Source organism: Spea bombifrons, chromosome 10, assembly GCF_027358695.1.
Source record: "Spea bombifrons isolate aSpeBom1 chromosome 10, aSpeBom1.2.pri, whole genome shotgun sequence".
Taxonomy (NCBI): Eukaryota; Metazoa; Chordata; class Amphibia; order Anura; family Pelobatidae; genus Spea; species Spea bombifrons.
In genome coordinates, this window is record NC_071096.1 from 19,725,771 (window position 1) to 19,741,300 (window position 15,530).

A 15,530-nucleotide genomic window follows, 5' to 3' on the forward strand; every position below is an offset into this window, starting at 1 on the left:
AGACAACCTCTGGATATGACGCTGAGCACATGCACTCAACTCCTTTGGTCGACCACGGCAATGCCTGTTCTGAGTGGAACCTGTCCTGTGAAACCACTGTATGGCAAGAGCCCACCGTGCTGCAGCTCAGTTTCAGGGTCTTGGCAATCTTCTTATAGCCTAGGCCATCTTTATGTAGATACCACTGTGAATGAACCTAAAAAATACGTGCTACCGTGGTAAAGTGAAAAAATGCAATAAGTGAAATAAATAATGCAATAGGTAAAATGATAATACTTCCCAAAACAGACCGCAGCTGCCCAAGAACAACACTCTTCCTCAAAGTGTTAAAATGTCAACGAACCAAAGATGTATGGGGCGCAGGAAGATATATCATAATTTTTTCTTCTCTACATATATTCCTGCGCCCCATACATCTTTGGTTCGTTGTCATCTTTATGTAGAGCAACAATTCTTTTTTTCAGATCCTCAGAGAGTTCTTGCCATGAGGTGCCATGCTGAACTTCCAGTGACCGGTATGAGAATGTGAGAGTGATAACACCAAATTTAACACTCCCCATTCACACCTGAGACTTTGTAACACTAACAAGTCACATGACACGGGGGAGGGGAATGGCTAATTGGGCCCAATTTAGACTTTCCACTTAGGGGTCTACTCACGTTTGTTGCCAAGGTTTAGACATTAATGGTTGTGTGTTGAGGGGACAGTAAATTTGCACTGTTATACAGGCTGTATACTCACTACTTTACATTGTAGCAGAGTGTCATTTCTTCAGTGTTGTCACATGAAAAGATGTAATAAAATATTTACAAAAATGTGAGGGGTGTAGTCACTTTTGTGAGATACTATACATATTGACTGTAAATTTGCAGAAGCGTCAACCCAGGCTAGCCAATACTCACATAAATTCTGAAAATGTACATGTACAACTTAGTCACCTCTTAATGGAAAGGAATGCCCATACATATTTAGCAGGTTTAGAAGTTCCTGCTTAACATATGGCAAATAGTAAAAACCCACTAGTAAAACTTTGGACAATGAAACACACAAACTTGTAGATTATCTGTAAAATCAGAGTAGTAATTCCTGCAAGTGTCACACTTAATTACTTAATTAATTTATATAGGTGCAACATTTTCCACACAGCAGTGCAGCACATGAATGGTTGAAATGCTGTAAGAGTAGGCTAAGGCATTTATGACAACTTATTTAGCAAGCAAGCTAGCAACAGCCTATATTTTATACATATTTCCTAAAATTCAATTTAACTGCTTATTTAATAGAAAAATATTTAAACCCCACCAGCCACTGTATGAACTGTGTAGTATTTGACACATTTACCAGGGACACTTGGCTTTTCCCATTCCAGCTTAATGGCACAGTATGGACATTTTCCAACTGGATTCACAACAACGAGCAGCACTGCAACAGTACAACTTGCTGCCTGCCAAGAAATGTGCAGCAGCCGTCTGTAATGCAAACAAGTGGTGCTTCTCAGTGAAAAAGGGCAGCAAGGAAAACACTGATGCCTTTGGAAAAGGGAGGCATTATTTGCTCATGAGTTATTAGCCATGTTAAAGAGCAATTCCCGCCATACTTCTTTTATATCATTTTGTTATAGTCCTATGCTTTTAGGAATATGTATGTTATGTAACAAATAGTGACTCGCCTACCAATGATCCTTTGCTATTTGAGAAGTCAGTTCTCACAACCCGAAAGCCTAATGAAGATCAGAACACGTTACTGATTTGCATCATACATGATGCAGCATGCAATGTAATCACATGTTGATGCCACAAATAGCAGCAAAAGTTCTTCAGCTGACCATGTATTGCAAAAATAACAAAATAGGTTTGTATTTGTGACAATACTCTGGCTACTATGGCTCAGGCTTCCACCACCTCCTATGTCAGGCTAGGACTATATGCACGCAAAACCTTATTAACAAAGACCTACTTTGTAGGCTAACTAGCAATGTGTGCTAACAACCTAAATGACAAATTCAGGAAACAAATGGTAAGAGTTCCCCTGTAAGATGCAATAACAATGGCTTTTAATAAGGAGTAGTCACATTGTAGATTAATTTGAATCCTTTTTGTCTATACTGTATTATATTCATGTTTTTTTCATGTTTGTTTGAAAATTGCACCTTAGTTGTCAGTTATGCTGTTGGGGGGGGTGACAGTCCTTGTGCTGCGACCCCTTACTTTAAACTGGTGCATTATCCTCAGATATTTGTGAAAACAGCTTTATAGAATAACAGTGCAGATAAACAATTTCTTATGCTAAAACAAAGTAGAATTCAAGGAACACTTCCATTTTTTTTAACTGAAGGATCATGGCAAATAAAGCAAAATTGTATGATATGCTGTGGTTGACTGGTGGAAACAGATGTGATGGCAGACCCGGGGAATCTAAATCTGTATTACTTTTAATGGAATGTTAAACAAAAATATAAAAAAAAAATCAGCAGTCAATTCAATCATGATCTTACCTTAGAATTAATAGGTTTTTTTATATAATATATATATAAATACAAATCTGAGTGAAAGTGCTAGATACAGCACAGCATTAAATACAAATAATATCTACTGATAAAATGAGTTATTAATGAAAAAAACCTAACATTTTTTTTTGCAAAATTTGCAATTTTGGAGACAAATTATGTACAGCTATTCTCCACATGAGAGGCCAGGCCAAGTTACATAGTTTTGCAATGACAACTTTATAAAAAGTTTACACTTTACCTAGGGAAACCTGTTTTATTAGCACACATTAAGCTATTTGGAAACAATTAGCATTAAGCAAACTGTGCATACCATCAGGTGCTACACTGGCACGAATGCCACCAATTCCCCATATATTCCATACCAAATAGCAAAAGAAAATCCCATGTAAACCCAATACACTAATATGCAATGCATACAAACCTTTTTGCATCTCTGGTGCACCCACTTTTGAGGACTACAACTCCTATTACACTCATCATTGTGGTTGAAGGTTATGGGAATTGTAGTCCGCAAAATGTCTTCAATATTTTTTTTTTTTTAATTTGAAAACCTAAAGATATTTGTACTTAATTAAGTCCATGTGTATCCAGCATTCCCAGACAAAATGAGAGGTGAACTTAACAACAGAGATTTTGGACATGCGGTTTCCATTTTCAGCAATTTGCATTTAAACAAAATCAGGACATCTATGGACTACATATTGCCTCTGTCTATTTTTACATCGACTGTGACACAATTGTAGTGTTTTATTATTTATTTTGCTCCATTTTAGATAAAACATAGACAAGGGAGGGAATGTAAAGATATGTGAAAGCACTAGAAGACATGGTGTGAGCTGTGGGAATACTCAGACGGAGGGCAAGAAGAGCAGCGTGGAGCAGGTCATTTGTAGAGAATGTCATAGTGTCCAGGCCGGTAGAGCAGGAAGACCTGTGGAGGGTCAGAGCCTTCAGGAAATACATGCGTGACTGTGCTTCCGCCCTCCCCCCTGTCCATATATTCAACCTGAATAGACACGTTCAAGGCCTGGGACAAAGCAATGATGTGGATGTGGTCACTTTCTTTACACATGGGTTCTACTTCCTTATAAGCGATGAAAGGTAAGACAATGGTGAACATTGTGAAACAGAGTAGAAAACCGGAGGGGGAAAAGAAAAAAAAAAAAAGAAAAAAAAACATTATTTTCCAGAACACACAATCATGGTACATGAAACATTTCTATACAAGGCATTTGCTTGAAACAAATAGTTTCAAGAATATGTGAAGAAATGTGAACAGCATTTGCACTGAAAAATAGTAAAATAACAGACTTTCAGAAGTATGTGATTATTACAACATTAGCAAACAACACACAATTAAAGAAAAAACTGACATAAATATATATATATATATATATATATATATATATATATATATATATATATATATATATATATATATATATATATATATATATAGTGCTGGCCACAAAATCAATAAAGCAAGATTTAGGCTATAATCCATATAAGAAAAGTAGCCATTGTCTAAAAGTGATACAACTGAATACTCTTGTCATGGTATCAAATCCTATGATCAAGGTTGAAGCAAATGTAGCATTTCGGGTCAATAAAAGAGTAAGCTGACATTTTAAACGTTTCTTTTTAATTTGACTTAGTGGCAAGAAATGAGCGCACAGAATATATGGTGTCACGAACAAGTGTCTACACTTTGCATAGCTCTGACAATTTGAGATGAAGGACAATATATTCATTACGGAGAGAGTCATGGCGTAAACTGCTATACATGGGCAATCAACAGAAACGTTACAATATTATCTTGATTCTGCTATATATGTAGCTTTTGCCCCCCAACAAGTTTATACATTTTTTTTTAAAAAGCAATTCCACTAATCCACTTTATTTAGATGTATTTAAGTTAGTGTTTGCTTTTTAATAACTTGCTTTGGTGTGAGAAAATACTGTAAGTTATTGGCTCACAAGCTATAGCTATTCCACTAATATGTATCACAAATGACTCCTCTAGCCATTCTGTTACAGGGGAAATGGACCACATTAAAACAATAGTTTCAGTAAGCAGTAGCAAGTAGAGGTGCCCGAGACATATGTTACCGCATCAGTAAAACACGTATTCTACTGTATTTTATAGGCAAAGGGTAAGTGAAAAGGGTGCAATGAGATACTCCCAAAAATGACTGAAACTTCAAGGCATCGCAGTTCTGAATAAGTCTCCTTTAACTTTCAAATACAAAAAAGGCAAGTGATACCATTTACTTGTTTATGGTGAAATATGAGTTTATATAATATACTTTTATGAAAGATATTTAATTTGATTAATTAAACACATGAATTGGATAAAAGAACAGTAAACATTAACGTTACAAAATAAGTAACAAAACTTAAGCACAAGTGTGCAGTGTGACAAAATCTTACCTGTTGACAAAATTCCTTGACACTCCTTCCTCCCTCTATGAAATGCTGGTAGAAGACACCGTCTCTCTGCAGGTGTCCAGATGTCAGGAGTCGCAGGTAGACCACCACATAATCTGACACAGTCTGTTCATTGAATGCAGCTAAGAGCTCTGAGACTGGAGGCCGCTTGTCCACAAGAGCAATTAGATCCATGAACTGCGTGTCAAAAAAGGGAATTGCACACAAATGCCTTGTCACTCACTGTTTGAGAACTCATATTGTGTTGAAAAATTCAAGGCCACACTAGAAGCACTTACCGTGTTATGGAAATCTTCAATAGTAAATTCCGTGAAGCCTTGTTTAATAAGATCATCTTTACTGTGCAAAGAAACGTCTTTAAACCTACAAGACAAATATAAAAACGACAGGACAATAATACTTCAATAAAAAACTTCGACAGACTCTACTTCCCTTTTCTTCTCTGAACAGCAACATAAATGTTTACATGGTTAAGTAATTTCACTTGGGATGTTATTTCTTGTGCCTTACCTTTCAAGCTCTGAACCTCCACCCAGAAGAGCTTCTAGATATGAAAAGCCAAACGCTCGATAGAAGCAGTTACCATCTGGTCGCGTTCGGCGTATGTATGTGTATCTTTTGTGCAAATCCTATGATTGGGAAAATAAAAATAAAAAACCAGTCACACAGCTGCCTAACGCACAGACCATGCTAATCTAAGATTCCATGACCACTATCTTAAGGAGAAATAAACAACAGTGACCATAAAAAGGAATCTTAATGTAATATACCTTAATCTTCTCTTGGTAAACTTGGTCATCAGGGGCATATTCCTGGTACAAAACCGACAAGTCCAGTCGTTCAGAAAGCAATGGAGTCTGACCAGCAATCTGTGTTTGATGAGAAGATGTATTTGGCAGCATCCGTATCAAACTCCCCCAACACAACACTCACAAAATATCCGTTACCTAACAGTACAACGCGATCAGAGTGCTTCATAATGGCCAAATTAACAGCAATGTTTCACCTGATACATACATAAAATACGCAAACGGTAACATAGCTTTATGTAGCACTCACTTCTTGCTGAATGCGGTCCTGCTGAGCAATAATTGCTTCGTCATAAGTGAGACAGTTTACCCCTGCAGGACAAGAAGCATATAAGTATGTGTGAATATAATAAAGACAAAAGCGAAAACAGGTAAGTAGACACAGACAATGTTTCCAACTGAAAGCATATACAGCTTTCCGAGTAAAGTCTATTAGGTAAGCAAGTAAAAATAATTAAAGCGTTCAATGTCTAATTTGTGAATTTTAATTAGATGAAGCTAGAGGCAAGCAGACAAAATATCTTTAACATTCCAGCTCTGGCTCAAATTATTACGGAGCACATTTACAGCTGCCTACACTATTCACTAAAAAGGGATTTTGGCAGAGAGTTTGAGTTCCAATACACTGATTTTGCGTATGCATTATGATGGGCCAAACCCTGAATTTATCCAGCAAGAACTGAGCTTGCCCTGCACAATGCACAGTTAAATCAGTGAATGCCTTGAAGGACTCTTGCAGCAGTAACTCATCAAGGTCTGTCCTTTATAATACATTGAAATGCGTCACTTGATTACACAACATACCAGCGAATGTTTCTTTGGGTTGGTCTTATTTTTTTGGAATGGCATTATATATTATGCACGGTAAGCCCAGTCCTTATGGGGGGCATTTCCAGCAAACACCTATATTAGTGATGAAACTCCAATGACTGGAGCATCTTTAAAATCACTGACAATCCAGAAGCCCATGATATCGGCCTATGATTGGTAGACAAAAAAAACAAAGAGTGTGGGTGAAACAGAGCATATTCTGTATTCATTTACACTAAACCTGTTACTGTTCAGGTATTGTAGACTTGGTTAATCATATGTGTAAATCTATGTGTAGCCCTTCTTATAACTCAGAGCATAAACACATACATCATCCCCTCATCAGACCACAAGCGGGGGGCCACACGTTTAAATGTGAAACGGCACCAGACGTGGCCTCAGCATGCGAAACGGAGGTAGCAGTACATGTATGAGCAGGGGGTCTCTGTTTTCATGTGCAGCTGCAGCCCTTTCCTATGCAGTTGTGTATTCGCTGATATGTAATGAAGTAAAACAACCCTGGGGGACCATGTGTGAGAACGTTCACATACGCTACTGCAGCATGTCCCTCTCACCATCACAATCACTTTGCTGTTGTCTATCAGAGTCCTCCGACGCCATATTTCCTCCTGACCAACACCGTTAGCGATCACTTCCGGGTGAGCAGAGACAGGAAGTACTGCCTTCATCTTTACAGCCCGCTGGTCGGAAATGGAAGATACCACAATAGATACTCTAGAATGCGTGCGCTTATGTCTGTGTGATACTGGATGTATATATGTTTTTATAAAATACGAAGATGTAACAAAACCTGGCTAAATGCGCGTCTATATAGTGTATCGTCCTTGGTTACGGGCTGTATAAAGGAAGTGCTTGCCATCAGTACATAGAGTCTATTCAGGGCATAAATAGGGAATTAATCCTATAAGAACCGGTTTGGGGGTTTTCTGGCGCTCGCGTGATGTCACGCTGGGACATTTATACTAGCGATAGCGTCAGTAAATCATCTCTGTCACCCCCGAATTGAATCAGCCATCTCCCGATATTATCCCATTTTAAGGCATTTCGATTCTAGGCGCATGTGTTTAACCAGAAAGAGTATTTGCGTTAATTGGTGTGGTATTCTCGCGAGACAATAAGATAGCCATAGCTTACACTCTGCCTTCACCTTTCACGCTGCTTTAGAAACGTATTTATTACAAAGACAAGAGCACAAATCACTAAAGGGAAAGGTGGCTGGACGCCTCCTGACATTAGATATTATGAAGGAGCAGCCCAGTGAGCTTCTGCTACAAGAGCTTGGCTCAGGTTTGTTAGATGATCACCTTTTGAATTGAGCATTATAAGAGGCCAACGCAGCCCTTATTGCTGGAGAAGCCTGCCAGTGTTGGCCCTTAATAGTAAAGCGAGATAATTGAAACAAACTTTCCCTTTAGTGAATAATCCTCAAGCTCTCTGTAATTGTGGAGCAAGTCAACACTAGGCCAATTTAGGCAACAATCCTAGAAACAGCTTGCAGTTGGAAAACTTTTCTAGTTAGGCTATTCATAGCTACACACTCTTAGGGTTAACTGCATCCCAAGTTGTTAAAAATACAAACCTTCCCCCCCCCCCCAATTAACCGTGTGCAATGTGTGGTTGGGCACGCATGTTAGTTACACAGCAAATCGTACGCAAAATATCAGTAGGAACACTGTTACTTCCATAATCAGTCTAAATCTCTCTCGATACAATCCATGTCACCAAAAATATGGGACCCTGTTTGTACCCCTGGTGTATCTGCTTGTGGCTACCACTTCTATCACAATTTTCTGTAATCTGTCAGAGCATGGTGGGAGTTGTACCTACAGCACCCTTTATTTTTATTCCCCTACAAAGATGTATTTATATTCGTGTATTCTTGAGTTTCCACATCAGCCTTTTCCCCCAGCAAGCCTACCACCACAAAAGACCAGCTGACAACATGCAGACTAACTTTTGCGTGGACAGCATTTGTTCAAAGTAAGTAGATTTATTGGATGCCTGCTTTATGGACCATCTGTCTAAAGGCAGTAATGTTTTTTTTTTCCCCCCACTTTTATACACTGAGAAGCTGCAGGCATAGTCTCCCTAGAGTGTCTTCAACATAAACATTTGAAATTCAACTGCCCCAGCATCTTTAATACCATTAAACAAGAGTAATGATTTGAGGCACACACAAAGCTGTAAGAGTGTAAACATATGCTTTAATGTAACAGACTGGCAAATTCTAAGATCAGTACAACAGATGTGCGTTCATCAGGTTCAGCAACATGGGAGGAGCTTGGTTTCATGGTGCTGTACTGGAATGTAGTAAATGGGCCTGGAGTGGTGGGTTAATTCCTCTTTTTATACGCGTCCATGTTGGCAAGAACCCATCCGGATGGGATCAAGAAGCAGATGACAAACGAGGTGAATCCCACCAAGGATTCCTGTGGACGAAGAGAGCACATTTATAAAAATGTTTTCTATTCAGCAACTAGGATAATGGAAACTGAGCTAACACCATGCATGTGTTAATTAAAAAAAAATCATCTTTAATATTTATCAGAGTTAGAACATCTTAATATGTATCCAAAACAGAAGGCTGTTGGCCTTGTCTCACATAACCATTGTGTGGGTGAGTATCTATACCCCCCCCCCAGTTGAACTGTGCCTCTTGTTTACAGAAAGAACATGGTCTTTGCAAGCATAATATATGCAGTCTGTCTACCAACTTAATTTGCATTAAATATAATGTAAATGTATATACACCAGCTCCCCCCTCCCCATATTGGAGGGCTTTAACGACACCCCCACATGACCAAGAGTGCACCCCTTACCATCTGTGGTAAGACAATAAGACTTACTAATGGAGTTCAAATAGATAAGTTTTACCTATGGAGCTCAGTTGTTGTATCGTTATATTTAACGACATGCTTTGTTTCCCCATAAGTGTTTGAATAGACAGCTGCATATCAGCAGTGTGTGTGTTCCAATTTTGACATGACACCTTGTCATGCCTTACTGGACCCTTTTGGGTTCCTTCACTACAGAGCTGGCAGGGAAGGTTTCTTCTACCCCACATTATTATTCGTTACAAAAAGTCAATGACACCATGTTTCTCAAGCTAGGAGGGCTGAGCTGACCCTGTATAATAAAAAAAAATCTCCCTGGTTTAATTAAGCACTTAACAGGACCAACCAAGCTCTTCTTGTATTAGTATCTCACTGGGGTTGGACCGTCAATGTGGTTTCAATTCCTTGACTTAAGGCAAAGAGGGGTCCAAATCTAAAGGGAGTCTATGGAGAAATACTTAATTAGCATTGCCATAAGTGAGGTGTTGGAAAGTCACTTAAAATATCACAGCTGACAATGGCAACCTTCAAGGTCTACATATGTTTATTTTAACAAAAGCAGATGAAACCAGGTATTGTAAATGCTAGGTTGTAAACAGCACTGTATTTCATACCTGCAAAGGTACACTACGGTCAGCACTACTTATAAGGGAGTTGTCTGCATATAAATACACTGAGGAATGCTCATGGTCAGCCAGTTTCAATGCCGGTTTGGACAAGAGATCACCGCACACATGCGCAGAAAGCCCTCCCTTTATTTTAGGTGTGAGCACTTCTGCGGCAGGGATTAGCTGCTTCATGCTGTCAAAATTGACCAGCGGATAAGTGGTTAACCATGCAGTCATCAATGGCGGGGCACTAAACGTTCACTTTAGGAAATACCTTTTGTAGGCTTTGTGATAATGTGATTTTTGAATAATTCACAAGCCGTTTATCCCCTTATATCCGTCCGATACGGCGCTTATAAACAAGCAGGTCGAACCCGAATGCACAGAAGGGCAAGATCCAGAGTATGAGACAGCGGGTATGTGAAGAACGACGCAAACGAATCGTTCTTTATACGTTTCGTATTCACACCAAAAAACACTTTGCGAACTTTGGCGGGACACAGTTTGCTTACAGGGATCGTATCGCATACACCCTCTCCCTACACAGCAGCAGCGTCATATCTGCATGTGTTTAATGTATGCATGCCTGCGTGTATATGCCGAGGCATTGCTTCTCACCGTAGTTCCCACTGGGCTCCGCGCGGGTTTGGAAGCAATTCCCCTTCTGCCCGTCACCTGAGCCAGGCCTGGGATCCGCAGCAGCCGTGCAAATGCAGACGACATGACAGCAACGTTGTCTTACGCAAGGTCACACTAAAGAGGCTGGGCTCTGCTCGCAACCTTTTATATGCATCGGGACACGTGACGACAGCTGAACACTAGCAGTTAAGAATCATGATTCTACGTCAGACAACGGCCAGAGAGAGACGTGAAACGCATGACGTTCTTTGAATAACACAACTTTATTAAATATGACTGTACTGTTGGAATACGCGTTATTAGCATGTAGCAAAGTGGGCATAATATTTGTACTATATATACTGTAAGAGAAAAACATGTGCTATTGAAAGCTAATATATATATATTATTATTATTATCTTTTATATATATATATATAGCGTCAACAATTTACGCAGCTCTTAATACAATACTATATTCAAGGAGTATGACAAGAAGGACGTTCTAGCCGCTAAGATGATATGCTTCTCTGAAGAAGTGCGTTTTAAGATGTTTCTTGAATGTTGAGAGGGAGGGTGAAAGCTGAAGGTTCGGTGGAAGTAGATTCCAGAGATATGGGGCAGCCCGAGTGAAATCTTGTAGACGGGAAAAGGGAGAGGTGATAAGTGAGGAGGAGAGCCTTAGCCCATGGGAAGAACGTAAGAATCAAGTAGGCGAGTATTTGCTTATGAGGGCAGAAATGTATGGAGGAGCAGTGTTATGGAGGGCCTATGTTAGTACCAGGATTTTAAATTTAAATATGAAGGTAATAGGGAGCCAGTGGGGGATTTCACAGTGGGGAAGCAGAAGAGGAGCGGCGTGCAAGGATGATAAGTCTAGCAGCAACATTTAGGACAAACTGCAGAGGAGAGAGTTGAGACAGTGGAATGCCAACCAGAAGAGTGTTGCAGTAGTCAAGATGGGAAATGATAAGTGAATGAACCAGAGTTTTTGTGGATTCTTGGGTGAGGAATGGGCGGATGCGGGAGATGTTGGGATGATTTGGCGAGGGACTGAATGTGCGGGATGAAGGAGAGGTTTGAGTCAAGGATGACCCCAAGGCATCGGGCTTGATTAGTAGGCAAGATAGTCGTGTTGTTAATGGTGATAGAGAATTCAGGTAGTGAAGTGGAGATGGAAGGAGGGAAGATAATGAGTTCAGTTTTAGAAAGATTAAGTTTCAGGTAGCGTTGTGACATCCATGAAGAAATAGCTGACAAGCAATTGGTAATACGGGACATGAGAGATTGAGAGAGATAAGGAGAAGACGTCTTGATGTCTTGATGTATTATAACTAGTCCCTGATGAAGTCAACATATGATGAAACGCGTTGGACTTAGTTTCTTAAAACATTAAGCATTTTTAATGGGCTATTTTAAATAAAGAGCTTTTGGAAGATACCCTGCCTGCCTATCATCCGTTTGTATCCAGCAAATGACCGGTTTTTAAAACTTTGAGGTGGTTTTAAAAAGTTCCAGTAAATCTTCAGGATTCCTAAGATACAGGCTATCTTTAAGGCGCAGTTCCTACTACAATCTTGTGAGTGTGGCACAACTAGTGGGGGCTGTTTTAAACCTTTTAAACATTATTGCACCATTTGTGGTTTTTATTCTTTTTACAGAGTATTTTTAAAGCTGTATCCCCAGAATTTGTTCTGTTTTATCCATATACCTGTTATAAGGGGCTTTTTGAAGGAAGAGTCCTTGGGGAAGCTACCACATATGTGTTCCGAGGAATGAATAGAGGGTTAAAAAGCTAAGTACCCTGTTTTTATATTTTTTCATTCTTGTAGAACACAGTTACAACTGTATTATAGGTCATATACACGTTTGAATCCCTCCCAATAGTCTCAGGTTTTGCACTTTCCAGGCAGTTGGAAACAAGGGTCAGTTAGGGAGATTCTCTGATGTCCTCTGAATTGGCCTGGGAGCTGCAGCACAGACCACCATTGCAGCTCCCATATGGCCAGTTCATGGCACTCTGCAGATAGGCATCGTGAGGTGGCTCTTTGGGCTGGGTGGCCATGCCCAGGGCTATATTTACCTTCAGTGTAGCCTCAAGGCTAACCTAGGGCAGCACCAGCCACCCTTCCTCACAGCCATCCTCAGTGCCAGGATATAATGTCAAGTTCCTATCATTTTAGGCAGAAATGAACTATGGAGGCACAGTCCTCAATAGCGTTAGTGGGCTGGTTCAGGATATCCATATAACCTTCCCAAGTAAATCACACAAGACCAATTTCCCAACCTTAAATTTATACCTTCTCAGTTTATCTCAAGTTCCCAAGCTGGCCCAGAGGTGGTATAAGCGAGGGGAATATGTTCCTGTAGGAACCATAAGGAACCATAAGTGACCTCCCCCTTGCATTGTGGAAACATACCAGTCCAAATGTCGCTACAGCCACACCCCCGGATATCCATATATGGTAGGGAGGGTAGCTCCCCTTTTGATTGGTCCCTAAGTTAGAGGACGTGGGCCGCCCCTGACCACACCCCCTGTACTGGTTACTCCCTGTTCTAGCCCTCTCCTGATTGGTGCCAGTTAAAGTGTTTAAGCTAACGTATTTATGTATTGTTCACCCTGTTCTTATCAAGATGGTCTCATGTATAAAGTTGGTGTTTGGTGTACAATAAAAGAGATTCTTACTTGTTCGAGCCTAAGGCCGTGTCTGTGATTTGGGTACAAGGGATATTTGGTTACTGGGAGTCTGGAGTATACTGAGGGATCCATAGGAGATTGCTTGAACTATTGACGGCAGAGACCATCCGTCTCTAAAAGGTCCATCACAGTACTCTTTCTGGAGGGTGTGCTTTCCCTGTTCTAAATATGCACAAAAGGATTATGAATCTGTGGGTTATTATTGATGTATGCTTTGTATATGACTCTGGATGAAATGGTTTGCTGACTGCTAGTGGATACAGGCATATGGTTAGAGGCACCTCATCCGTAACATTTCACACCTTGCAGAGGGCCCTGGTTGGAGTTCCACCTTCAAAGAGAAATTGATGTTGTAAAACATTTTGGCACCACATTAACCCCTCCCATGCTGAAATTGACCATAACATCTCTACCTGGTAGCCAGGGGAGGGCTGGCAGCCTAAGGTCTGGGGGGCAAGTCTAGTCAAGTGGCCCGTTGCGCCACCGAATCAGCCCACTATACATGCCCATCTTTTCCTGATTTTCTAACGCATATTGATGTAATGTGATGGGACTGGGAGTAAAAAAAATTATGTCTAATACATTAAAAAACTGCTAATCTTTGTAACAAAATAAAATTTAAATATGGAAAAATTGGACCCTAGGCATTTCCTTGGGCCCCTGCCTGTAATTACCCCCAGAGTCCCTTTGTCCCTCATTCACTAAGCCACACCTCTGTTTTACTTACTCCCGGTAGTTCAGGTATAGATCAAATAAACAACACATGTAAACAGCACGTGCATGTATTGATCAACTGAATAAGAAATACAAACTCTGTATTTGCAGGTATACATAAATAATGTATGCAAACATAGCATAGCAGAATAACACACAAACCCAGCTTTGCAGGTACAGATCAACTGGAAATCACATAACAACTAAGCATTAAAGGTATAGATAAAACCCCTTAAATTACAGGCATAGATCACAGGATGCACACCCCCAAAGCCAGCCGTGGTGTCCACACTGCCCACATAGAACCCGACCAGCACCAAGATAACATTAACAAATTACAGTCCAGAGTGAGCCAACTTTGTCCCCAAACAGCCCAGGGCGAGCCAATTTTGTCCCCAAACAGCCTCCCCTGACACCAGTACAAGCTCTGCAACACCGACACCCAAACACACACACCAGGACAGGCTCTGCCACACTGACACCCAAACACACACACACCATGACAGGCCCTGCCACACAGACAGCCAAACACACAGACACCAGGACAGGCTCTGCCACATCAACATCCAAACACACACCAGGACAGGCTCTGCCACACCGACAGCCAAACACACACACCAGGACAGGCTCTGCCACACAGACAGCCAAACACACAGATACCAGGACAGGCTCTGCCACACCGATATCCAAACACACACACACCAGGACAAGCTCTGCAACACTGACACCCACATCCAAAATGCTTTCCAAACCTTGTGTATTGATGCCCAGCCAGCCCCCCCTTGATTTTAATGTATTTCCCCCCACACCCTTGTGTATTGCCCCATGTGGATTTGTGCCCCCAGCCAGACCCCTTTGTACATTATGCCCCTTGTGTATTGCCCCATGTGGATTTGTGCCCACAGCCAACCCCCTTTGTAAATTATGCCCCAACACCCTTGTGTATTGATTTATGTGATGTCCCCAGCCAGCCCCCTCCCTTGTGTATTGATGCCCCCCTTTGCATTGTTAATGACTGAGCCATGTAATTTGAACCCAGCCCCCCCTTTGTGTATTGATTTATGTGGTGCCCCAACCACCCTGTTGTGTACTTATACCCCCTAGCCACCCCCATTTTGCATTTAATGGTTGTCCCAATGCATGCAACCCCCCCTTTTGAATATGGCTTCCCTTCTGCCTATTACCCCAACTATTTTTTTTTATTTTTTAATACTTACGTTTTTGCTGCCATCCTTCACTGCTGCTGTGCTCTTCTAGCTGTCACGAGGAGCTGTTCTGTGTGACTCCGCCCCCTTGAGCGGCCCATCACATTGACGATATGATGTGCCGCTCAAGAGGGCGGAGTCACACAGGACACTGGGCGGCACTGTGCAGGCACGCTGGCCGCTTAATGATTTTAAAGCGGCCAGCGTGTCTTACGGCCGCTTAATAATTAACCATTGCAGCCGATGTGGCTGTGAC

The 15,530-nt window shown here is 40.9% G+C and overlaps 1 protein-coding gene and 1 long non-coding RNA gene across 2 annotated transcripts; both read right to left on the reverse strand.

Moving 5' to 3' along the window:
• Positions 1-3,247: 3,247 nt before the first annotated feature.
• Positions 3,248-7,232, reverse strand: OTUB1 (OTU deubiquitinase, ubiquitin aldehyde binding 1). The gene is made up of 7 exons (XM_053448696.1): positions 7,153-7,232; positions 6,018-6,079; positions 5,729-5,827; positions 5,469-5,587; positions 5,237-5,321; positions 4,941-5,135; positions 3,248-3,594 (listed from the first exon to the last, which is right to left on the reverse strand). The coding sequence occupies exons 1-7, from the start codon at positions 7,196-7,198 to the stop codon at positions 3,394-3,396; spliced, it is 807 nt and encodes a 268-aa protein (XP_053304671.1). The 5' UTR covers positions 7,199-7,232; the 3' UTR covers positions 3,248-3,393.
• Positions 7,233-8,785: 1,553 nt separating this feature from the next.
• Positions 8,786-10,866, reverse strand: LOC128467164 (uncharacterized). Its single transcript, XR_008345689.1, has 2 exons — positions 10,659-10,866; positions 8,786-9,027 (listed from the first exon to the last, which is right to left on the reverse strand). It is a non-coding gene; the product is annotated as an uncharacterized LOC128467164 (long non-coding RNA).
• Positions 10,867-15,530: the final 4,664 nt, after the last annotated feature.

Coding starts and splice junctions, on each gene's coding strand:
- OTUB1 (XM_053448696.1), bottom strand. CDS start 7,198: ATGGCGTCGGAGGACTCTGATAGACAACAGCAAAGTGATTGTGATG. Junction 5,828..6,017: donor AGGACCGCATTCAGCAAGAA/GTGAGTGCTACA, acceptor CATCAAACACAG/ATTGCTGGTCAGACTCCATT. Junction 3,595..4,940: donor TCAAGGAATTTTGTCAACAG/GTAAGATTTTGT, acceptor ATCGCTTATAAG/GAAGTAGAACCCATGTGTAA.